The sequence below is a fragment of the Lissotriton helveticus genome, chromosome 4_1, assembly GCF_964261635.1.
Source record: "Lissotriton helveticus chromosome 4_1, aLisHel1.1, whole genome shotgun sequence".
Lineage (NCBI taxonomy): Eukaryota > Metazoa > Chordata > Amphibia > Caudata > Salamandridae > Lissotriton > Lissotriton helveticus.
The window spans coordinates 1,739,815,851-1,739,841,158 of NC_136063.1; the positions used below are offsets into that span (position 1 = coordinate 1,739,815,851).

The 25,308-nt window shown below is 43.6% G+C and overlaps 1 protein-coding gene across 4 annotated transcripts in view; it reads right to left on the reverse strand.

Moving 5' to 3' along the window:
• CSTF2 (cleavage stimulation factor subunit 2) overlaps positions 1–25,308 on the reverse strand; it is a 315,444-nt gene that overhangs the window by 240,865 nt on the left and 49,271 nt on the right. For all 4 annotated transcript variants that reach the window (XM_078688415.1, XM_078688417.1, XM_078688414.1 and 1 more), the window contains exons 2-4: positions 19,012–19,090; positions 10,958–11,127; positions 10,409–10,545 (exon numbers count right to left, since the gene is read on the reverse strand). In XM_078688415.1, coding sequence (XP_078544541.1) covers positions 10,409–10,545; positions 10,958–11,127; positions 19,012–19,090 — 386 coding nt within the window. The remainder of the gene's footprint in view (positions 1–10,408; positions 10,546–10,957; positions 11,128–19,011; positions 19,091–25,308) is intronic.

A 25,308-nucleotide genomic window follows, 5' to 3' on the forward strand; every position in this document is an offset into this window, starting at 1 on the left:
TTTCAGATCCGTGAAGGCAGACTCAAAAAGCTTAACAACAAAAGGTTTCATATCTGACCCCTCTGCCCCTTCGGGAATTCCAAGAATGCGTAGATTGTTCTGACGCGATCTATTTTCTAATGATTCGAGTTTCCACTGAATATCGATGAGCTGTTTTTGTTGTGTATCGACTTTACTGGTCGTGGCTGCTGATTCAGCTTCTGTAGAAACCACTCTGTCTTCCAAATTGGTAACTCGCTCTCCCAGATTCCCACAGTTGTTGCTTTAGCTTTCAGCCTACCTGCGTCAAGATCTATGCCTGCTTCAAGCAGGCGCAGGGTTTTGATCCAGCTTTGTCCTATCTGATTGTAAATGCGGCAGACCGTGGGTGGCAGAGCAGCGGTGCACGTTAACTGGTGCATCTCTGGGGATGTGCTAGTTAATATAAATCTGCCCCTTTCCATACATACTGAGCATGTCATGAATGATGTAATATGTGACATCATCAGCAGTGGATTACGGGTAATAGTATCTCTAGTTTACTCCCCTATAGCTGTCTTTCTTTTAACATAACTGTCTGTTTCCTTCCCTTGTACTTACTGTTTTTTTGGTTCGCTTCCGGTTCGCGTACCGGCGAGCGAACTGGGAAGCGAACTAAGAGAAATAGAGGTTGGCACAGTTCCAAATATTGTACCAATTTTTTTATACCGGGGAGGTAGTTCTGAAAAGAACTTTTTTTTTATTGTTTTTGTTGTTTTATATTTTTTTTTATTATTTTTCTGAACATTTTTTTACTTTTTTTGAATTTTTCTGAACAGTTTTATATTTTTTTTGTTTTTTTTTTGGAGGGGGCAACGAAAACGATTCATTGTAAAGGGCTCAACAGGAGCAACAAAAAAAAAAAAGAATTTATTGTTTGGGGCGTTTCGGACAAACATGAGCATGATTGTCAATAGCTCTGTTGATCAGAGTGATGCTACTTTCTCCGTAGCAAATGAATCCACTGCAATGTACGCAGACTTGTTTTACTTTACGAAATCTCGTTTGTATATTTGGCACCATCTCCCTGCCCTCTGGTCCCGTTATTTCCGGTACAACAGATCTTCTGGCCATAATAGGGAGATTATCTAGGTCGTTACGAAACTGTGCAGCACTGTAGTTGTTAGGATGCCACCTTGTCATATGGCGATGCATTGTGTAGTTTCCGAAACTGTATTTTTTGTCGGTCCCTCTGGACAGTCTATCTTGACATATAAGGCAAGTTACGTATCTTGCATTTACTTTTTTCTGACCTTTGGGAATTTAAAAAAATTGCCAAATGAAGTTTTCTTTCCGGTGAGACGTCCTGGGCTCCTCAGGCAAAAAGTGCCTCTCTTCGTGCTCTTCGTCCTGTTCCTCTTCTTCCTCTTCTTGCTGAATTATAACTTCAGCAGGTGGTCCACTCTTCCTTGGATGTGGTGGAGGTGGTGGGGAAGCACCAGCTGAAGCTACTAAAGAAGCCATTGCTCACTGGTAACAAAGGGTCTTTCTCTCACAATGATGAAAGTCAGAGTGAGGAAAGAAGGAGGGATTTTCATCATTTGGGAAAAACAATAGTTCTCAACCAATGAAAAGTGTTCATTTTAGATTATATGACCTAGTCTTACATCATTAGGAAACCAAAAGTGAAATGAACCAATGAAAAGTGTTATTACCAAGTCACATGACCTGCTGTGTTTACGTTACGCGCTTTGCAGGGCCTCCCGGTTTGCTTCCAGAAACCTGCGCTTTGCGCCTCGCTTCGCGTACCAGTTCGCTAACGTAGCACGTCATATGACGTATCACGCGACAACGCGAAACGTCATGTGGACGGGAGGCGTCACGATGTTGTTTTCTAACGCGGCAGTTGCGGTAAAGAAACGTTTACCGGCTCGCGGTCTATTTCGCGGCATCAAGGTCAGCTAACGGGAAGTTTCCCGATTCGCGAAGCGGGAACGAAGAAAAAAAAATATTTAAAAAAAATAATTATTAATAAACATATAAAATATATTTTTGGATTTAAAGAAGAATACATTTTACAGATACAGATATTAGCTGTTAAAAAACCAATGAAATTCACTGAAAAAACCATAGGTTATAGACCATATATAGTTAGGAATTAGCATTTACAAAACCTTGAAAATTCACTGAAAAAACCATAGGTTATAGACCATATATAGTTAGGAATTAGCATTTAGAAAACCTTATTTTACTCACATAAAACCATTGAAATTCCATATATAGTTAGTTGCACTAACTATATATCGCGCACCCGCAATCCACTGCTGATGATGTCACATATTACATCATTCATGACATGGTCAGTGACATCACTGATGACATCACTGATGACAACATCCAGTGATTATGTGTTTCTGTAAAGTTTAAATATGTTTTACATATTGAAGAATGAGTGGATGTATAAGTGTCTGAATGAAGGTTTTAGTAGGTGCGTGATTGACTGTATGAGTGAGTGATTAAATGAGTCTTACTAAATGCACGGGTTAGTGACTAAACTGTCTGAAAGTGTGCATCAGTATGTCTGTTGTTGTGCAAGCTGCTGCATGTGTTGATCAGTAGCTATATAAGTAGCTATATGGGTTATTGATTGGTTGCACAAGTATTTGTATGGGAGACTGAGTGTGTGTATGGCTGGCTGGGAGGTGTGTGACTCTGTGCAGATCAATGTGTACTTGTATCAGTGATTCTATAAGAGAGTAAGTATGTGTTAGTATATGTTTGAAAATGTAAGGTACTCTATGTTTAACTGTGTAGATTAGAAAATGGAAGTGTGATTGATTCTTTACAGGACTGACTAGGTGTGTGAGTAACTCCATGGATGAGTGGCAGAGTGTGAGTGTCTGTATAGGTGTATGAGTGCATATGATAGTGTTGTAAAGATGAGTGATTGTATGTATGAATGATTGTATGGGTGAATGAGTGAATGTGTGTGTAGACGTAGGAATCAGTGAGTGCGTATGTAGTAACTAGTATTGGTGTGTCAATGGTTTCAAAAATTATACTCTGTATTTAACACTGGGTGTAACAGAGGTTATATTAAAGTGTGAGGAGATGCATTGTATTGTCACATTAATGATATCATCATTGATGTGACCATTGATGTCAAATGAGATATCATCAGTGATGTCATTTGAGATGTCATTTGAGATGTCATCAGTGATGTCATCAGTGATGTCATCAGTGATGTCATGAATGATGTAATATGTGACATCATCAGCAGTGGATTGCGGGTGCGCGATATATAGTTAGTGCAACTAACTATATATGGAATTTCAATGGTTTTGTGTGAGTAAAATAAGGTTTTCTAAATGCTAATTCCTAACTATATATGGTCTATAACCTATGGTTTTTTCAGTGAATTTTCAAGGTTTTGTAAATGCTAATTCCTAACTATATATGGTCTATAACCTATGGTTTTTTCAGTGAATATATATATATATATATATATATTGAAAACAAATTGCCACAGCATTGAAAAGGTCACACGACAGCGCCCCGACCTTCTGGTCTGTTAAGCCTCGCTGCAACCTGCATTTCACCCACCACAGATTCTTTTCATGTAGCTGACGCGTTTCGAGGCCAAGTCGCCTCTTCTTCATGAGCTTGAAAAGAGCCAGGCATCGAGTGTTCACTTCAACAAGTATGTTTTTATTCAATGACATCCTTTAGTAGGTTGGGCTTACAGCCCCTTTGCATTGTAGGATTCGTAGTCCCATGAAGTGAAATAATTAATAACTTTTAGTAAGTTCGTGTCCTGGTTTTAAAATAATAAGCATTGTTTCACCTTCGTAGGTAGGCAGGTTCCCAGCAGGTTCTGTGTGCAGAAGGACGCTGTGCCGGATAGAAAGAACACGTTCCTTCTCACAGCCTTTCACCACGGAAATGGTGCTCCTTTTCCACGGCGGGCGGCCGTGTTGATTAGGTTGAAAACAAATTGCCACAGCATTGAAAAGGTCACACGACAGCGCCCCGACCTTCTGGTCTGTTAAGCCTCGCTGCAACCTGCATTTCACCCACCACAGATTCTTTTCATGTAGCTGACGCGTTTCGAGGCCAAGTCGCCTCTTCTTCATGAGCTTGAAAAGAGCCAGGCATCGAGTGTTCACTTCAACAAGTATGTTTTTATTCAATGACATCCTTTAGTAGGTTGGGCTTACAGCCCCTTTGCATTGTAGGATTCGTAGTCCCATGAAGTGAAATAATTAATAACTTTTAGTAAGTTCGTGTCCTGGTTTTAAAATAATAAGCATTGTTTCACCTTCGTAGGTAGGCAGGTTCCCAGCAGGTTCTGTGTGCAGAAGGACGCTGTGCCGGATAGAAAGAACACGTTCCTTCTCACAGCCTTTCACCACGGAAATGGTGCTCCTTTTCCACGGCGGGCGGCCGTGTTGATTAGGTTGAAAACAAATTGCCACAGCATTGAAAAGGTCACACGACAGCGCCCCGACCTTCTGGTCTGTTAAGCCTCGCTGCAACCTGCATTTCACCCACCACAGATTCTTTTCATGTAGCTGACGCGTTTCGAGGCCAAGTCGCCTCTTCTTCATGAGCTTGAAAAGAGCCAGGCATCGAGTGTTCACTTCAACAAGTATGTTTTTATTCAATGACATCCTTTAGTAGGTTGGGCTTACAGCCCCTTTGCATTGTAGGATTCGTAGTCCCATGAAGTGAAATAATTAATAACTTTTAGTAAGTTCGTGTCCTGGTTTTAAAATAATAAGCATTGTTTCACCTTCGTAGGTAGGCAGGTTCCCAGCAGGTTCTGTATATATATATACACACACACACACACGTTAAGCATAAAGTAATGCGTGTGTGTTTTTATATTATATATATATTATATATAAATACACACATTACTTTATGCTTAACATGTATACAGGTCACTGCATAGTTTTCATATAAGTTATTTGATTAAATGCTTTTGGATCTGGATCTGTTTATTTTATTTATCGATCACAAAATTTGTTCCTAACAATTGTATCCATAAGTGCTTCACTATTGAGATATTGAGGAAAACAAAATAAAGCTTAAAAAACACACACACACACATCAGTTTTTATGTAAAGCAACACCTGAATGTCTGAATTTTTATTTATGTATCCGTACTAGCACATATGAAACTTTAAGCAATACATTTTTGTATCTCTTAATTCTTTTCTTTTACACATGTATACCCATTCTATAAAATTAAGTATCCATATATTTTATTACTTACTCCTACCGAAGAAAAAAAAAGATAGATAGATCCTTTAAATCCCTTCAGTGAACTACTCTATATCTCATCCTTTACCTACCTCAATATATCCTCTACCTCCACTCCATTACTCATACCAAAACTTTTTCTTGACTCTTACCTCCTCTATCCCTCCTTGACTCACCCAACACCTCATCTACTAATATGATCTCCCATATAACTCTTTCTAGAATCTTCCCTCCTCTATCCATCCTTGACCCACTCCAAACCTCATTTTACTACAATGATCTTCAAAATACCACTTCCTAGACTCTTCCCTCCTCTATCCCTCCATTGGCTCATTCCAAACTTCATATAACTAACATGATTTCCCAAATAACACTATCTAGACTCTTCCCTCCATTATCCTATTCAATCCAATTAACAAACTCACATGTGCCCTACTCAAATTAAAAATTTACATTTCCCTATACGAATCCACCACTAATCCTTTGGGTTCTGGAGTAGCCTGCTACTCACCCAAAAGTGCTTTAACGCCTCATTAGCGCTATATAAATACAATGACATTTACAAATAATGGCAGCCTTTTCAGACTATGAGCCTACAAAGGATATGCCAGAACTCATTAAGGATAAAAACACCAGTGGTAAGGTCAGGGAATACACAGAGGCCTTTCTGAACATTTTCAGACTGACTCCCAAAAATGAAGGTTCCTCACAGCTCAAAATGTTCAAAGTACCCGCCGTCATAAAGCGCCTCTGAGCCTTTGCACTCTTGCAGCATTTTGGAAACAAAAATTTGCTTTGTTTACAAGCAATACAATACAAGACAATCCAAACAAACTAACAGTAAATTCCAAATCAAGGCTACAAAAGTACATTAACCCCTTGCGTGCGTGGTGAATTTTCGCGCTGTGCGGGTGTTTTTTTGATTGGGCGGAGTTCAGACGGCCCCCGGCACGCAAGGGGTTAATGAAGACTTTCGGACTTCTACCAACAGCGCTTGTGTATTACACTTGCATAAATACCCAAGTTAAACAGAATAGGGCGCTCTAGAACACATACAAGTTATTGGCTTCATTTCACCAAAATCACTGGAGCTGCAGAAAGACATTATGAAGAATTAGAGTCCTACGATCTTTAAACCTAGACGGTTTGTTTTTTCAAAGCTGATCTTTAAGTACAGCGAAGGAGGCAACAAACAAAGTTTTAAAAGACCAGTACTGCTATTGGTTAAATCACTAGATGTGCAAAACAATCCTTGGTTTGGAAGCAGCAACTTAACAAGTAACCTTTAAATTGAATCCTTTACTGTAAACACAATGGGGCATTTCAGAGCCGTTATCAGATCCAAAGCTACTAACATCAATATCTTATTTTACTCCAGAAGGTGTATATCAATCAATCCAAACACTTCTGTAACCCCTTTCAAAAACTGTGAGAAAGTGCCCTCTTTCTGCATGGTTGCCCCCACTTCTTGCTGAATTGAAGTGCTGCCATTAAGAGTATATGGTGCTGGGAGTTTGTCATTACGAACTCCACAGCACCATCATGGCTACACTGAAAACTGAGAGGTTTGGTATCAAACTTCTCAGCACATTAAACCCACACTGATGCCAGTTTGGGATTTCATGAAAAATGCATCTTAGAGATGACCCCTGAAAACTAACCTACCACTAGTGTCCAGGCTGAGTGGCTGCTTACAGCTGCCATCTCCAGACATGTTTCTGGACCCCTGGGTTGAAAGCCTGCTGCTCTCTGGTGCCTGAAACAATGCACATCCTGGGACGAGGTGCCACGCCTCCTCCCCCAGGATGGGCAGGTTTAGCGAAGGGGAAGCTTCAAAGGCTTGACGACTTTGTGAGCTTCCCCAGGCCACTTGCTGCTCTCAGCAACTGGTCCCCACTGGTTCTGACCCCCACTTTGGTCGGGAGAACAAGCACGAAAAATAAGTGCGGAAGAGATGTGTGCCCACCTCTGCCAACTCCACCCCTCAGATGGGGGAGGCGAGGTGAAGCACAACTCTCAGTCCATGCCATCTTCAAGATGGGGGGACTCAGCCAACCAGGGACAGGCTCAAGCCCCCCTCCCACTGGAGGGTGGCATAAAAGGGAGAGTACCCACCCCAGGGAAGGGATCCATTGGTCCCTACCTTTTACCTACCTGTAATGCCCCTAAATCTAGTGTTTAGGGGCAACCCTAAACCATGCTTCCGCAGACAAGAATAAACTACAACAAGAAGAAGAAGGACCGAACAGCTGTGCAGCCGCTAACAAGAGGAAGACTAGGGGAGAGGAGTTGGCCTAACGGCTAGGGCGCTCGACCTCGGACCTGGGGATCTGGGTTCGAGTCTCGGTAACGACGCCAAAACCTCCTGTGATTCTGGGCAAATCACTTAATCTCCCCGTGCCTAAAATGAATGTGTGTCTGTCCTCATGTAACGTAACTGGTGCTATGTAAAGCGCTCTGATACCCGATTCGGTTTGGGTCTAGTTCGCGCTATATAAAACTCTGCAAAAAAAAAAAAAAAAAAAGACGCCCACTGACTTGGCCCTAGCCCTACCGGCATGTCTCCACCTCGAACCTGCTCTTGCGAAATCCCAGTGTGTCCTGCAGCCAGCAAACTCGAAAACCCCAGAGGACCTGCTTGCCTTCATCCACAAAGACTCCTGTGAACACCGGATTTGTTAATCTGCAACCTCTGAACTTGGCCAGAAGTCGCACCACTCTGCACCCACCGTCCACAGCCCGAGCTCGAGTGGGCAAGCACCACGAGGTCGTCAACCTCGCAATTCTGACTCGTGATCTGGCAACCTCAGGCCTCCAGCCAACGCCTGCAGTCTAAATCCAGCCTTAACACACACATTGTCATTGCAGGCTGTGTGTTTTGGTGCAGAGAACAGTGAAAAGTCGACAAGGCACACATACCTGTGTGCCATGCCTGCAACCCACTGCCTATGGTACAGGTAAGCTGGGTGCACTATACCACTGCTGAGGTCTTCAGTTGCATGAGCACCGTACCACTACGGTGTCTAAGTCCATTCTTAGACATTGTAAGTGTAGTAAAGCCATAAAGGGAATTTGGGCTGGGAGTTTGTCATTGCAAACTCCACAGCACCATAGTGGCTTTACTGAATTCTGGGAAGTTTGGTGGCACACATCTCAGCATAGTAAACCCACACTGATGCCAGTGTGGGATTTATTATACAATGCACTCAGAGGACATTTTAGAGATGTCCCCTGAAAAACAACCAGCCTCTGGTGGGTTTCCCTGACTGGTTAACACTAACCTGCCACCACAAGACACGTTTCTGGAACGCTGGGGTGAGAGCCTTCGCTCCCTGGGCCAAGAAACAAAGCCTTTCCTGAGGGGAGGTGTTCACACCTCCACCCAGGTCAGGAAGAGCCAACTGTGGTAGAGGAGCTTCAAAGGCCTTGCAACCTTCACAACGCGACCCCCTGCCTCTCCTGCTATCAGGAGCAGGCCCCCCTTCCCTTTTCATGCAGGAAGATAGGTGGGAAAAATTAGAGCAGCTCAGAAGGTGTGCCCACCTCAGCCAACCCCACTCCTTGCGTGGGGGAGGCGAGGTGAAGCCCACTCTTCAGTGCCCGCCATCTTGCAAATGGCAGGCATTCTCCAATCAGGATTAGGGAATGTGCCCACTACCCCACGTGGGGTGAGCATACCAAGGGTGTAGTCACCCTAAGGTCAGTAGCCCATTGGCTTAACGGCTAAGGCGCTCGAACTCGGACCTGGGGATCTGGGTACGAGTCTCGGTAACGACGCCAAAAAACCCCTGTGATTCTGGGCAAATCACTTAATCTCCCCGTGCCTAAAATGAAAGTGTGTCCTCATGTAACGTAACTGGTGCTATGTAAAGCGCTCTGATAACTGATTCGGTTCGGTTCTAGTTCGCGCTATATAAAACTCTGCAAAAAAAAAAAAAAAGACCTCTAAAACACCTGCTAAATACAGTATTTAGGGGGCAGCCCTGAACCCGGAAGGGAGGTCCCTGCAACCTGCATAAAAGAAGGATGGAAAAGGTCGCACAGCAGAGAAGACTGTGGAGAAGAACAGACTTGGCCCCAGCCCTACCGGCTCATCTGCAGTTTCCGGAGATCCTGTGCCAAAAGTCTACTTGTCCTGCAGCCAGCAATCTCCAGAACACCTGGGAGGACTGACTGCCTGCCTGCCTTCAACAAAGACCTGATCTCCTGCGAACAGCAGCTCTGTTCAAAATAAACTCCAGAGACAGACTGCGAGCTTGCTGAGGATGAAGAAACTCGACGCCTGGAACCACCACTGAACTAGTCATCTACAGCCAGAGTCCAAGTGGTCCACCAGTCCCAGCGAGGTTCAGCTGTTTTGAAACATGGCTGGTAGTGGCAGCTGAAAGAAGCCTGGACACTAGGGGTAGGTTAGTGTTCAGGGGGCATCCCTAAGATGCCATCTGTGTATTTTTAATTAAATCCCACACTGGCATTAGTGTGGGTTTAATGTGCTGAGAAGTTGGATACCAAACTTCTCAGTTTGTAGTGTAGCCATTATGATGCTGTTGAGTGTGTAATGGCAGTATCCCAGCACATATACTGTTAATGGCAGCACTGCACTTACAATGTCTAAGAATGGACTTAGACACTTTAAGGGTAGAGGGCTAATGCACCTGTACCCTCACCAATGCCAGTGTGTGAGTGTAAGGGTACAGGACTTCTAACGGTGGCACAATAAGTGATGCAGCCCTTAGAGGCCTTCTCTGGTCACAGTGCCCTGGGTACCTGTGGTACCATTTACCAGGGGCTGACCTGTGGCGAGAGATGCCAGTTGGGTTTAGGCCTCAATGCAGTTTTAGGGAAAGAAGATAGGCCCTGGGTACCTGATTAGCAGGAGCCCAGGGCACACTCAGTCAAAGCACATCAGCAATTCATCAAAAAGTAGGGGCTATCATGCACTTTCTCACAATTCATCAGCACTTTAACTCAATACGTGCTGTGGCAGCCTCACTGAAGTTGGTTAATCTACATGTCCAGACTATAAAAGGTACATGGGTAAACATGCACTAATTAATTATCAACAATACCTGCTTACAAACATTGCAGAGAGGGAGGACAGCTACTCACTCATGGTTAGTTAAGTGAAATGGAATGTGTGCTTGTCAGTAATTCAGGTACAAGCTGCCATTCCAGTCCTACGCACCTTCATCTGCTTCATAAGCTCAAACATCTGTTCGGGGGGCAGACTAGCCACTGCTCTGCTGATCGACTCTGGGGCCTCTTCTGGATTGACAGGATCCCCATAAGGTGACTCCATAATGGGAGTCCCTGTTCCCAGGCCTGCCAGTAAAAGAGGACCAAATTACTGAGCAATTATTGCAGGTATTTGACATCAAGTAAATATAAACAAATGAAGATCTAAATAACTGGACAAGGAAGTCAGTTAAAGGTTTAGGATGTGAGCACTAAAACAGGATTTTCCTCCATCGGACATGTCCATGCGTAAACAGAACAAAACTTTAAAATGCATTACCTTCTTCAATGATTTATAGTCAAAGAAACCAACAATAAAGCATTCACCAACCTTTATTTTATATCCTAGCCATCCCCATCTCTTCTAAAAACTGTGTTAAAGTTGAAAATGCAATAACAATCCAAACATGCAAAGAGAGAAGCCATATACTTTAACAATATTTCAGAGAGGAGTTGAGGAGAGGGCAAAAGGTTGCAGTATGCTGCATCGCAGACTCACTTTTCAGCTCCTCCTTGTTCTTTTCACTGGCTGCATTGTCCACTCGTAGCGCTCTGCCACTGAACTCGCGGCCATTCAGGTTCCGCATGGCACTGAGGGCAGTCTCCTGGTCTTGGTATTCACAGAATCCATAGCCCTTGGGTTTCCCGGTCTCTCTGTCATACACCAGTCTACATGGAGAGGACAGTAATGAGGAATAAGTTAATTTGGAAAAAGAGTATCACTCACTGCCCAAAATGTCAGAGTGCATTTGTAGCAACCAGACACAAACACTACATCACTGGTCCATCAGTACTCTTGGTCACACTAAGACTCAGATGCACTCCTGCCAGCGGTGAAACTGGCAATGGAAAGCAAATGACATTACATGCACATTTAGTTGCTTTGCAAAACTCAAACACTAAATTATGCTCTAGAAAATGAGGTCATGTCAGCGGCCATTTTCTAGTACTGGTACTTGATGAAGCTATTTTTTCACATTCCAGTGATTCTGCTCTAACAGCAACACCCCTGGTGGCAGCCAGGAACAGTGAATCCAGCACACTCTGCACCTGCCGAGCCCGGCTTGTGTCTGAGTGGACAAAGACCACGAGGACGTCCCCCCGGCGACTGTTACCCAGAATCCAGTGCCCAAAGACTCTCCTTGGCGATCCTGACGATGCCTGCAGACTCACAACCAGGGACAACTCCAACCGCGACCAGCTGAGGGTAAGATTTCCCGACACTAAAAGACACCCCTGCACCCGGCGCCCCACGGCCCCCTGTGCCCAACTCCTGGGTGCCTACCTACCCTCCAAGATCCCAACTTACCTCTCGAAGTGGTGGTCGTCCCTGAAGAATCTGTCCCCGAGCCTGCAGCCTTTGTTCGATTTCCAAGTCTCCCACTGAATAACATTGAGCGCCCGACGGCTCAAAAGCACCCTAACCCAGCCGCCCGAGTGCCCCTGGAAGTACAACCTTTGTCCTAACCTACTTCCCCCTTTGCCCTGAGCAAGTGACCAGGAACCCAACTCCCACAGCCGCTTGGCCTGCCTGCTAGCAGCCACCAACCGAAGGCCCCCTATCCTCCATAGGATAACATTGGGCCTACTCTCGCTGCACCCGACTGCCCCTGTGCCGCTGAGGGTGTAACAACTGTACCTACCTGACCCTGGGAAACCCCTGATTTATTGTTAACTAAATTTTTCTCCATAGGAATCCGTTGTCTGGTTTTAACCAGAACTGTTTCTAAGTGTCTAAAAATCGCCTGTATGACTTGAAAGCATTCTTTCAATTGTTTACAGGAGATACACCAGTGCTGGATCCACGATGCAACACAGAGTAAGAAAAAGTAACGATAACATTACTCACCTGCTAAGTGAATTTCCTCCCATAGGATAACATTGGTGATTCTATGTGAAAAAGTTTTGGTCAACTTTTAAAATACAATAATATTCCTTAAAAATCACAACTGTAACCAAAACGCTTTTACTCAATTGTTTACAGGAGCTGTCCCAGGACTGAATCTAGGATCCAGTCCTGAGGCTAGAAAAGTGATCTATAAAGTAGCTAATTGCATTTAACTAGAAATTCCCATTGAGCTCAATGTTGCATTGTGTTTGAAATTGTGTTGCATATTGCAACAAACTGTAACTATTGTATTCAAAGAGTCTATTTCCTATTTGAAAAGTATTTAACTAAAGTATCTCATTCTGAGAAAGTATAGTTTGATACCTACTGTTGGTTCTAAAATAAAACAACTATATATTTTTATATAAACAATTGGCCTAGAGTTCATTTCTTGAGTGTGTCAGACCATTTGCTGACTGAGGGTGTACAACAAATACTTTACACTGTCCTCTGATACTGCCTTACTGCTCGACCAAGCTACCACTTTAGAGAGTACAGTTATATCTAACTTTAGCCTCTGCCAAACCTCTGGGGACAGTGGACTCTGTGCACACTGTACATTACTGTGGTCCAGTATACACAGAGCCACTTTCTTACATACGCTGCATCTTTAAGAATTCTGTCGAGCACATGTAATTTTTATAACAGTGTAGATCAATAGATTGGAGATCATGTATCGAGAAAAGTACAAGAGCATGTGTTATGTTGCACTTATCAAAACTATCAAAAGTGCTAAGGGAATTGAAACATCAGCGGAGTCAGTATTATTATTATTTATTTTTGTAGAGCGCGTAGTCACCCTGAGGTATCCCAGCGCTAGGAACCCTATCTCTTCAGTTCAGCGGGCCGAGGGCAAGCAAAAGGGGGGGGGGGGGGGGGACACAGAAGATCAGTGTTAAGAGTAAGCATGAATCATTGGGGAAAAAGATGAGTCTTGAGCCGCTTCCTGAAGCGAAGGTATTGTGGTTCGAGTCGCAGGTCGCGGGGGAGCGAGTTCCAAAGGCGTGCAGTTTGGACTGAGAAACGTCTTCCACCCGAGCGGGCTTTCTTGAATCTGGAGGTGGTGATGAAATTTTCTGTGTCCGAACGGAGGGATCTTGTGGATTTATAGGGTGTGATGAGTTTACTGAGAACAGGGGGGCCTTGATTTTGTAGTAGTTTGTGGGCTAGGCACAAGGCCTTGAATTTGACCCGCTCCCTTATGGGAAGCCAGTGGAGGAATTTTAGAGCAGGTTTAGCGGAAGTTCTGGCAGGGGTATTTGTGATAATCCGGGCCGCAGTATTCTGGATTCTCTGAAGCTTGTTAAGGGTCGCTTCAGGGGCGCCTAGATAGATCACATTGCTATAATCGAGCCTCGAAAGTATTAGGCCTTGAATTAGCAATTTTTGGGAGTTAAAGGGCAGGAGGGGCAGGACTTTCCTCAGCGATTTCAGGAGCCCGAAGAAGGTCCCGGCTACTTTCTTTGCCTGCACAGTGAATGAGAGGTCAGTGTCAAGCCACACACCCAGACTTTTTACCTCTTCTTTTGGATCAGGGGGGGGGCCCATACAAGCTGGCCAGATGTTCGGGGAGAGTGTGAGCCCTTTCGGGCCGAGGAGCAGAACTTCAGTTTTCGTCCCGTTTAGTTTTAGGGCTGAATTGTTCATCCAGCAGTGGACCTGCGTAAGGCAGTTAAATAGGTCTGCTGATTGTTGTCTGGGGTGAGATAGAGACACCACTAGTTGTGTGTCGTCAGCATAGCTGACGACGCTCACTCCGAATGGGGTGATGACCTCCTCCAATGTGGACATATAGATATTAAATAGAGTGGGGCTCAGGGAGGAGCCCTGAGGCACACCACATTGGAGGGGAATTTCGGAGGAGCAGGCGTTCTTCTCCCAGATCTGATAGGTCCGTTGAGCTAAGAAGGATGAGAGCCAGGAAAGGGCCGAGCCTTCCACACCAACTCTCTTAAGTCTTTTGATGAGAAGTTGGTGGTTGACGGTATCGAATGCCGCACTTAGGTCGAGGAGGATCACTGCCACTGATCCTCCTCCGTCCAGTAGTGCTCTGGCTTCCTCTACCGCTGCCAGGAGGGCGATGTCAGTGCCCTGCCCTGGACGAAAGCCCGTCTGGGAACTTTTTAGCTTATTGTTGCTCTTCAAGAACTGAGAGAGTTTCCTATTAACCAATTTTTCAGCAATCTTGCTGACTCCCGGGAGTAGGGAGATGGGCCTGTAATTAGCCAGATTTTCGGGGTCGAGGGAAGGTTTCTTTAGTAGAGCTTTTACGACGGCCGTCTTCCAGCTCGGGGGTACAACTCCCTGTTGGAATGAGGCGTTGATCAGATATGTCAGAGGGGGAATGATCGTGGGGGCTACCTCCTTGAGGATCCGGAGTGGGGCGGGGTCCCTGGGAGATCCGCTCTTTATGGATTTCAGCGTGTTTCCTACTTCTTCAGTTGTAACTTGACCCCAAGAAGAGAGACAAGTAGGTGTTGAGGAGTACGGGAGATCGTTTTCTTCACACGGATTCGCGAGGGGGATTGAATCAAGAATTGTTTGGATTTTATCATGGAAGAAATTAGCCAATTGTTGGCATTTTTCCTGATCGGCTTTAGGATCCGTGGGGTATCTCGGTCCCTGATCTGGGGTTTTCAGAAGCTCTTTAAGGATGGCGTAGGATTCCTTACTGGAGCATCCCGCTTTCTCTATTCTCTCCTGGAAAAAAGCGCTTTTAGTTTTTCGAATAGCGGTTTTATAGATTAAAAGGGAGGTAGAATAGATGTCTTTGTTAGTTTCCGATTTGTTTTTTCTCCAAGAGCGTTCCGTTCTCTTGCACTCTTGGCGCAGGGCTTTAAGCTCTGGGGTGTACCATAGAGCAGAGGATAGTCTTTTAGGATGTTTGAAGGTCGCAGTTTTGGGGAGAAGTGTATCTGTTATTAAGAGTATGTGTTATAAATAAGAATGTGGGTGAAGGAGAATGTGCGAGTGCCAATGCTTTTAGCAAAACCCAAGAGAAAAAGCCCTGACTCATGGGGTGGTGGGGGATAATTATAAACCCATGTCTAAGAATAATATTGGTTACAGATGTAATTCAAGCCACCATATCGGTAATAATGTAAATTGCCCTGCCATTGGAAAAAGGTGTAATAAGTGTCAGAAGGCTGGTCATTTTACAATGCCTTCCAGCAGTGTAGTCAAGGTGAATAGTGTTATGTTATTTTATTGGTAGAAGTTGGAGATACAATGTAAAACAGGGGGTGACTCATTTAGAAAATTATGACTATTGGAAAAATGTAATTGGATGTCATGGCGGACTCTGGATCGCCAGTAACCATGTTGGATATAGAGACTTTCAAGAAAATGTGTAGCAATGTGAATTTGCGTTCCAGTGACGGAAGAGATATTATGGGTTGGGTGGAGAAAGGCAGGTTAGGCATTGTTTTAAGACCGGATACCGATACCCCAGTCATGCTTATTACGCAGGCTGAATTGTCTGTGATTTTAAAGAAACATGAAAAAGTGTTAAGGGTAACTGTAGGTAAAGTTAAGGGTTAGAGCATAAGATTTGCGTGAAAAACGAGATCATTCCATTAAAACAAAGCTAGAGATGTTCCTTTAAGCATTAGAGAGAATTTTAAGCATTAGAGAGGATTTTAAGCAACATCTGGATGAATTATCTAGAGATGGAATTATAGAACCTGTAAACGCATCAGATTGGATCAGTGATGTTGTCATTGCGAAAAAAATGGCCTGATACATGTGCGCTGATTTGCATCCGCTGACAAGAATATTCTTGCTGCTCGCCATCCTTTACCCACAGTGCAAGAAGTGTTGACATTGGTGGTGGGGAGGGGGCAAAAATGTTTAGCAAAATTGATTTAAAAGCAGCAGATCATCAACTTAGTTTTGAAAAACTTTCACAATTGTTGACTACGTTTATTACACCCTTCAGTTTATACAAATATTCGAGGTTGCTTTTGACCATGCATCCTTGGCTGGCGTATTAAAAAAATGAATGTTCTATTTGTTTAAAGAGATTCCTGGGGTGCAGGCATTCCAGGATGATATATTAATGTTTGCCAAGTATGTTAGAAAACATAACATATTAAACAAAGTGTTCACAACTGCTCCATCAGGATGGCTAGTGAATCTGCATTTCAAGCCCAAGGACTTCAAAGCCCTTGCCACCTTTGATATGCAACCCTGGCTTTCCCCCAGACCTGGGAGATACCACTCCCTGTCCTAAGGCCCATTTGGTACCAGAACAGGCGGGAAATTAGCTATTCAAAGAGGCGTGGTGCACTACCAGGACAGTCATACCTCTAAGATGGGCTGCCTATTGTGCTCCATGAAAGGATTCCACCATCTTGATTTTGGTGGAATTAGGAACTCTGGGGAAAGGTGATACCCACTCCCCACAGGAAGTGGGGCGTAGGGACCCAAGGGAAGGTAGCCCATTGGCTCCTACCCTTAACTCTCTATAATATAATGCCATGAAATTCAGTATTTAGGTGGCCCCTGCCACCAGGAACTTAGATTAGATTTCCAGTGAAAAGAAGAAGAGGACAATAGACCACAAGAACAGAGGACTGAGCACAAGCTTGGCGCACAAACTTGGCGCAAAACCCTACCTAACTGCGGGCCCCTTAACAATTGCAAAGACCTGACTCGTCTAAAAGCAATGTATCCGCTCCAAGGTTGGAATAACAGGCCAACACTTAAACAACCAGTTAGCGTCTCCCTTGAAGTGGTGGAGCCACATCCTGCAGCTACTAACCGAATCTGCCCAGTACGGCAATCTGCTGACCATCGCCAAACAGCCACCCAGAAAGAAGTCACCATGATCTAGGAGGTCAAATCTGTCTCTCTGCAGAGTTGGAGACGCCAGGACCTCCAGGAGTCACACAGTACCAATACCTGGAGGACCGGATCATTTACGGTTGTCTAGTCCAGACATCGCCGTCACAAAGACTGACCTGCGCACTCCGGTACGATGGAACTGATGAAGCTGAGACAGAGAGTGGCCCTGCTGTCGGTTTTCTTCCCCTTCTGCAGGTTGGAACCAAAATCGTGAGGGCCTCTGACGAATGGGAACAGCTGCGCCCAAGTCCCTCACGAACTGAGCCACCCATTGGGAGCTCTCCGAATTATCCCGAAGTCCCCCTCTCCAGCCAGCCTGTTTTGTTGGACCCCTCTTTGCCAATGGTGTAGTATGCAAGGTTGCCAACCCATCCTGCACCTCTGCACCCGGATGCTCCAGGGCAGGTAAACCCAAACAGCTGGTGGTACTGTGGACCTTGGACCCTAGCACCTTAAGTCCTAAAGGGACCCGCCCCCCACCTTAATGCCAAAAGGAGACCCCCAGAATACGACCACAAGTATCTATATGCAGTGTATGTTTATTTCTCCATAGAAATCATTACTGCGTAAAAACTCATTTGTGCTACAATTTTACCTACCTGTAAAAATTGATATCTCGAAAAGTACTTGCCCAATTACAACGTTTTTGGTGTTAACATATACATAGAAAAACTTTTTATTTTTCACAGCCAGACACCACATTTCAGATCTTTTGAGTTTCTTGGGCAAACAGCCTAGAATATTCAGCTACCAGCTCAGGTCTACAAAACTGCAGCTGGATTACAAACTGACCTCTATTACTTAACCCCCAGCAGAACTAAAAACTCACACAAATTGAATGCCTGAGTAGTTGACGCACAAATCCGGGGCAGTGGTGGTAGGGAGGTATTTGGCACAGGAGGATGGTGGAATGGGGTAAAGGAGGCAGGGTTGGAGGGGGGCGGGAAAGAGGTTGTTCTCGGTAGTCGCACATGAAAAACATCCAAACAATAGGGCAGAAAGTAATCCGCTAGTTTAACACCAATTATAGTTACAGCAAAAGGCATTAGCATCGCGTTCTGAAACTTAAGGTTAACCCTCACCAGTAACTACACTACTATCCTGCATTGTAAATCCAGAATCAAGGGCCTAGGGCAAGACATTCTGACACAACCGCAATACATCCATCACTTCAGCACATTCTCAGTCCTTCCTACGATCAACCTCTGTTCATACACACTCACACAATCAAAGGCCATAATGACTGACTTAGCAATGAAATCTAGGACATAGATTAATGGAAATCTTGTGCTGAAAGAGTAACATTTATCCAAGAAGATGGATATATTTTTATAAGTGAAATTTAAACCTACAATTACTTTGTGAGTATACACCTCTTTTACAAATATTAAGTAGGAGTGCATCAGAAAAGTACCACCTCTGAACAAAGTACTTACTTTTAAAATCAATTAGGTTTGAATTTCTAAGCCTTTACCATAACATGACCGACTGTCCCCTATAAAAATACACTTTAACAACCACGGATTATCTTTTCGGATACTGCTAGACATACTAGCTACCTTGGTACTACTCGAAGCTTGAAGAGATGCTGGCAATAAAAGTTTCCAAAAGAACACAATAAAGTTCCAACAATTTAGTGGCATGCACAGGAGAAAGGAAATTACCAAGAGCAGGTAAACTAGAAGAGATGTATGTCCTCTGTAATTGGAAAGAACAAACGAGAGGAGCACCACACCGACGAAAAAACTCACTATTTGAATAATATCTCTGGAAGGAGCTGCACAAGTCAATTTACAGAAATACATAAAAAAAACTCTCACCTAAAACTGACAACAGGCCCAACTTCAGAGAAAATGTCCTTCAGCTGTTCTTCTGTCGCTTCATATGGGATATTTCCGACTGAAAGAGAGCCAGTTATACACAGAATTAGTCTCGCTATACATAAATCACGCAAGTGCCTGCCCCAATTACAAAGCAAGCTAAGGGACAAAATGACAAAAATTAAGTTGGACAAAGTGATTTAATGGCAAGAGTAATCTATTTAATATTAAAGCTCAAAATAATTCACAAAGGCATTTTAGAGTTCGTAAGGTAGTGCTCCTGTAGTGCTCTTTCTGTTCTTGTATGCCTTTTTGAATATACCTTAAATGCGAATAGTCATATGTAAGTTATACAAACAGAAAAGTGTCCTCTTTGAATTCTGCTAAAAGGCAGTTGCAAGTTTCACGGCCGATTCACAAATGAATGTAAGAGCGTGGAAAAAGAGTACTCCCTGACTACTGTTTCAAGTGCTCATACACGCTTTTTTTCCCTTTTAATCAGCCCTTGCTAACCATAAATTCTGGACAAAATCGAGTACACCTGGTGCAAATGGAAGTAGCCACGCCTTACCCCACATCAGAGACTTTGTTCTGCTGCTTTACTAAAGGATTATGAAAAATTAATAGGAGCAGGGGAAAGAGGGAAACCCTCTTCAGACTATCTCTAAAAGGCAGTAAAACAAGCGTACATTGGAAATGTAAAATGGCTCCATTACCAGGCGCTCACTTAACATCGATTTCCAATGTTTTTGAGGGAGTAATAATTGGGGACTCAAAAACCCTACACTCAAGTCAGTACTGCAGTGAAACAAGAGAGCTTTCCAATGGTAAAGCAGCACTAATTTAAAATAAAAAATAAAACAAAAACTCCTTTGCCTTTCCATTGTAGCCAGTGATGTCCTCTAAATTAAGGTTGCCTTTCTCGGCAAGCACAATTACACGTATTCATATTATTGTCTTCAAACTCTTTGCAGACAAGACTAATTTATTTTCAAATTATATTTTGATTCCTAACTATATTTCTTTCAAGATAACATTTTTAAATGTTATATCATTCAAATCAAATGCTGAGATGTTCTGACCTAATTAAGACCGACATCTGGCTGCGTGACAGTAAGAAATACATATGGTTAAAAGAAAACAAGCTTTGATTGTGTAAATAGTAATAATTTAGTTTAACATTTTTTCTGCAGTATTGTTACTATTTCTCAATGTGTGGAAATGCTTTGTAGTTGTAAAACGTGTCCACAAAACATTCTGTGGTACCTTAGGACTCTGCAAAGCTCAATGCTTGACATTAGACTGTAGGTGATAGGAATGAAAATGCTTTATCATATTTAGGGTCAATGTGCATCCGCGATTTGGAGAAGCTTGTCTACTAGCGTGCATTTCACTTTGTGGACAGTTCACATAAAGATACCGTTCGGTCAAGGCCTCACAATAATGAAATATAAAATCAGTAGGCGAACTGGAGACACATATCAGTTAATTTTACTATTGGCCATTACTAAAAATATATAGCGCACAGGAATTGCCAAATTAAAAATCCTTAAGGTGCACTGCACACAGGTTGGAACACAAAGCAAATCAGTGTTCTCGAAAACTCTTGAGACCAGAGTTTTACACCGTGATGAAAATATGAGTCAGTTGAGGCGAAGTGAAAAACTAGCATTTTCAGTTGTAGAAACTCCTGCTTCATTAACATGCATTAGACAGGAGCCCCACTTGAGAACCCCTGTGAATGACTGAGAATGTAGGGAATAAGGCATGACAAGGGCAAGACATCCATCCCCGCATTAGCGCATTAAAGGATCATTGAAGTGGTAAAGGCTGCTTTAGAAAAAGAAATACATTTGCCATTCATTGAATAACAAGGGGAGCATGTGACAGGGCATGCAGCGGTACACAGGGTCACAGTATACTCTGCACCCTGCCAAATTCACACTTTCACAAGGTGGAAGCTGGCTCACAGGGTTAGCTTCCACGTTGCATATGGCATACTATCACCGTAAGGGAATATGTATCATACCAATAGTATGCAGTCACAAGTGTAATTGGAGCTGAAAATCCTTTATACATTGAGAAGCAGCAGGGCGATGGGGTTGCCCAACTAACACCCCCTCATACCAAATCACAATTAGTTGCAATGGACAATTTGCCAGTTGAAAAGTAATTCCAAGCTTGAGGTGTGCCTTTTGTACATTATGATTTGCCTTTTTGCAGCTGTAAAGCTGTGAGTTAGTTAACTTCAGGCTTAACAACTAAGACCTGGAACCTCTGTGCCTCCACCTCTGAACAGCAGCCTCCCTGGCGGACTTCAGAAAGAAACTCAAGACCTGACTTATCCCCGGAGACTTGACATCCTCAAAGCCCAGATATCCTTAGTGGTAACAGTGCTGCAGTTTACAAATGCGGACTGAATACCGATAGATTAATCAGCTCACTGTGGGAAAGAATCACTTGCATTTCCACTCAAGTATTTTGACAAAACATATCCGACAGCCACCCATTCAAAGTTATTTTCCCCTTAAACAGTAAGCAAAATCTGCATACACCATTCTCAATATTGCATTTATAAAGAATTTCTTTAATAAATGAATAGATTGCGGCTTGGATACTTCCATTTCCAAGCCACATGGGCATTTGCTGAAATCTAATAGTACCTCTTATCAATTGATAATATTTGATTCCATACAATGCATCTCGGCTCTCTTATGCATCACTCAGTGAATGGCTTACTTTTTCTTTCTTTGTAAGTTATTCATCCTTTATTTTAGACAAGGTAAGTTATTTTAGCATACCTGTAATAGGACACTTAATAACTTGCTTTAACCAAGATAATAATTAATACCTCGCCCGAAGAATTACCAAACTCGCTTATTAAAATGTAACGTAGACCGATATTTGTTTTCGTCATGTTGAGGCTATTAACATACCCACAGGAACGCAAAAAATCGCCAGCTCAGTCCTTTCCATTTCTAACCTAATCAAGGCCTGTGGAGTACAAAATCGCAGGCCCTGTAATTATTTTTAAAACAATGGATTCAAAATTATATTTATCCTGCCATTAAGACTAACCTTTTGACCATGAAGCACAATAGGTACTATGTCTCAAACAAATGTTCACAACAAGGATGAACAGAACAATCAAATATACTGGACACTAAAGCATTTCATCCCGAAACAAGCATGGACTGATTTTGCATCCACTATTAACGTAAAAACCCAAATTTAATGTATGGTGAACCTTCAATCTGAGATAAGGCTAGGAACTTGTTAGAAAGATCACCTTTAACTGTTTGTGAAAAACCTTGTAAGCCATACTAAAAAATAACAGTGGGCTAAGAAACCTCCCTCTGTTTACCAGTGGCTGGCTTTATGGTCATTCATTTGCTTGCTTCTTATTTAATGGTTTAGCATTGCTTCTTTACCATGCTTTGGGTCTTACCTACAGACTACCTTTAACTGTTTGCAAGAGACCTCTTGGGGGCAATAAACAACAAGCATTTACAATGCAACGGTTTCGCCTTTGCAAAAGTTAGAGCTATTGGCATTGTAAATGACAAAAAATGTATTTATGTGTTGGTTTTGAAAACAGATAAATAAATGGCATTGTCATTTACATTGCCAATAGCTTAATCTCTCGCAAATGTGAGACCTATTGCATTTGCACACACAAACATGCACAAGCAGTACACTGTAAAACACGTCATCTACACCCAGTACTGTACACCTATAGCATGCATATATAAAATTCAAGCAGACTACACTGTTTAAAAACAGCCTACAGACACGTGCTAAACACATAAGCCATGCACACGCAATATACCCTAAACACGCAGCAGGCAGACGCGGAATGCATACAATCTGTGCCTTGCATAGGCGGTGTGCACCCACGTCCTTTTGTAAATCAACAGAATGCACACACAATGAGCACAGCCTACTGTCCACCAAGTGGCATTATTCACAATATTGCGTGCATGGAAGGCATACATACTCACGCAATGCGATGCACACTATAAACTGTGATCTGTATTACATGTCTATGGTGCACATGTTGAGGGGCGCAAACCCGATGGATTGCTCACACATCTTGTAAACACTATAAGGTGTGCACAAAATGTAAGCACATTATTCTGCACAATTACCATGCACGCAAGAGATGACGAAAAAACAACTTGTTTACATGGATATACGTGTACTCGAAAAGTATGCACGTACTTTACTTATACACAGCTCACACAAACTATACTGTACACAAAGAGTGCGCATGCGCGCCCGCGTACTGTAAACATATGCGTACACTATTCGGAACACAACTAGAACTGCCTTAATATCTACCCTGGAAAACATCCTTTAAAAGCTAACCCTGCATATGATGTGTTTGAGGAGCAGGGCACGCAAACACACAGCATGGCCACACAACATGCAGCAAACACTCGGTGCGCTTGGACAACCATATATAAAGAAGGCATGCCCGCCCACTGTACAGCGCCTAGACTCGGCAAGCAGACCTAGATAAAAACTAGAGCCTTGTATTTTAACGCGCACACACAACTTGCGCCAACAGACTGATATGCAGGTTTGCCCACGCAGAATGCTATCACAGCACCCAAAAGGGCGAAGGCAGGGGACTGGCTAGGCATAGCCTGCTGTATAGCGTCTGAAGGTACCCGCAGGAGAAACACTCAGTGCTAACAACTTACAAGAACAGAACAGTGCAAACAGGAAAAGAACAATACGTATATTGAACACTTTCTAGTATTACAAACTATCTAAATCCCCGGTCTGTGAGGACACAGGTTCAGAATTCTCCAAAACACGCCTCAATTACCATACTAACTCCACTGGGTATTCTTCATCTCAGCAAATAGGCCGTGTATTGAATGGGCATGGAGACCTGCACTCCTCATTAGACTAAACATGATTAAACACATAGTGCCTGCACTTCTCATCAGAGTCAAACAGTTTCGTACAGTCAGTACCTGCACTTCTCATTAGACTGCAGGAACTCCCAATCGGAAAGTACCAGAACACACACACTTTCAGAGAGCACATGGTTAGAGTTCTCATTGGTCTATAAACATTATAACATTCTGGACCTGCACTTCTCGTTATTGCAGGCACTTTCAGAGGCTAGGACGTCTTCTCATCCTGGTGATACCACTTTCAGACAATGAGCACGTGCACATCACACTGCACTTCACTCTACAATCACGACATATCATTGGGTACCTGCACTTCACATCAGACTGCATGCAATTTTTGACAGTCGGCACCAGCACTTCTCGTTCGAGTACAGGCACTCCCTGGTGTCGGTTATCTGTTCATTTCATCAGACAGCGAGTGCATGAAGTACAGTGACTGGTTGACAGTCGCAGGCCCTTCTCACGAGCCCACAGGGGCTGTTAGTGGTGACTACGGGAGCTGTCACTGGTGAGCACACTGCTGTCACTCTCAGAGCCTGAGTGCCTGCAGGGGTCTCCAGCCTGCATGAACTTTGCCTCAGTTGGATTCTGCAGTTCTAGGCGCTGGCAGATAGCACCTATAACAAGCCTACAGGCGCTGTCAGGCTGTATATTAGCACTTTTATACACGAATGCTGGCACTAACAGATAGCGAGTACCTGCACTTCTTAACAAACCACATGCCACAGTTCTCACCAGAAAACAGGCACTGTGAGACAGAGAGACTTGCATTGGTCACCAGACCACCTGCGTTTCAGTTTACATCAATCTAATTCTACAGTTCACTCTGGATTACAGGCACTTTCAGGCACTGTGTACCCGCACTTCTCAAAAAACTATATGTGGTATCAGGCAGTAAGTCCCTTGCACTTCTCTCCATACTACAGACCCTGACAGATTGAGCACCTGTTCTCACCAAAGAACATGCACCATCAGCCAGTGAGTCCCTGCACTATTCACCAGACCACACGCACTGTCAGTAGGCACCAGCACTTACCCTCAGATTATGTGTAGTGTCAGCTAGTGTGTCCCTGCACTTCTCACCATGCTACTGATCCTGATTGAGCACCTGCTCTCACCAGAGAAAACGCACCATCAGGTAGTGTGTACCAGCACTTCTCATCAGACAAAGTGGCTTCACGTCAGACCACAGGCACTGTTACTAGGCACCAGCACTTACCCTCTGATTATATGTGGTGTCAGGCCCTTCTCACAGTCTCTGCACTTCTCACCAGGCTACAGATAGATAGAACAGCAGTTCTCACCAGAGAACGAGCGCCCTCAATGTCTGCACTTCTCACCGGAGCACTGACACCGCCAGATAGTGAGT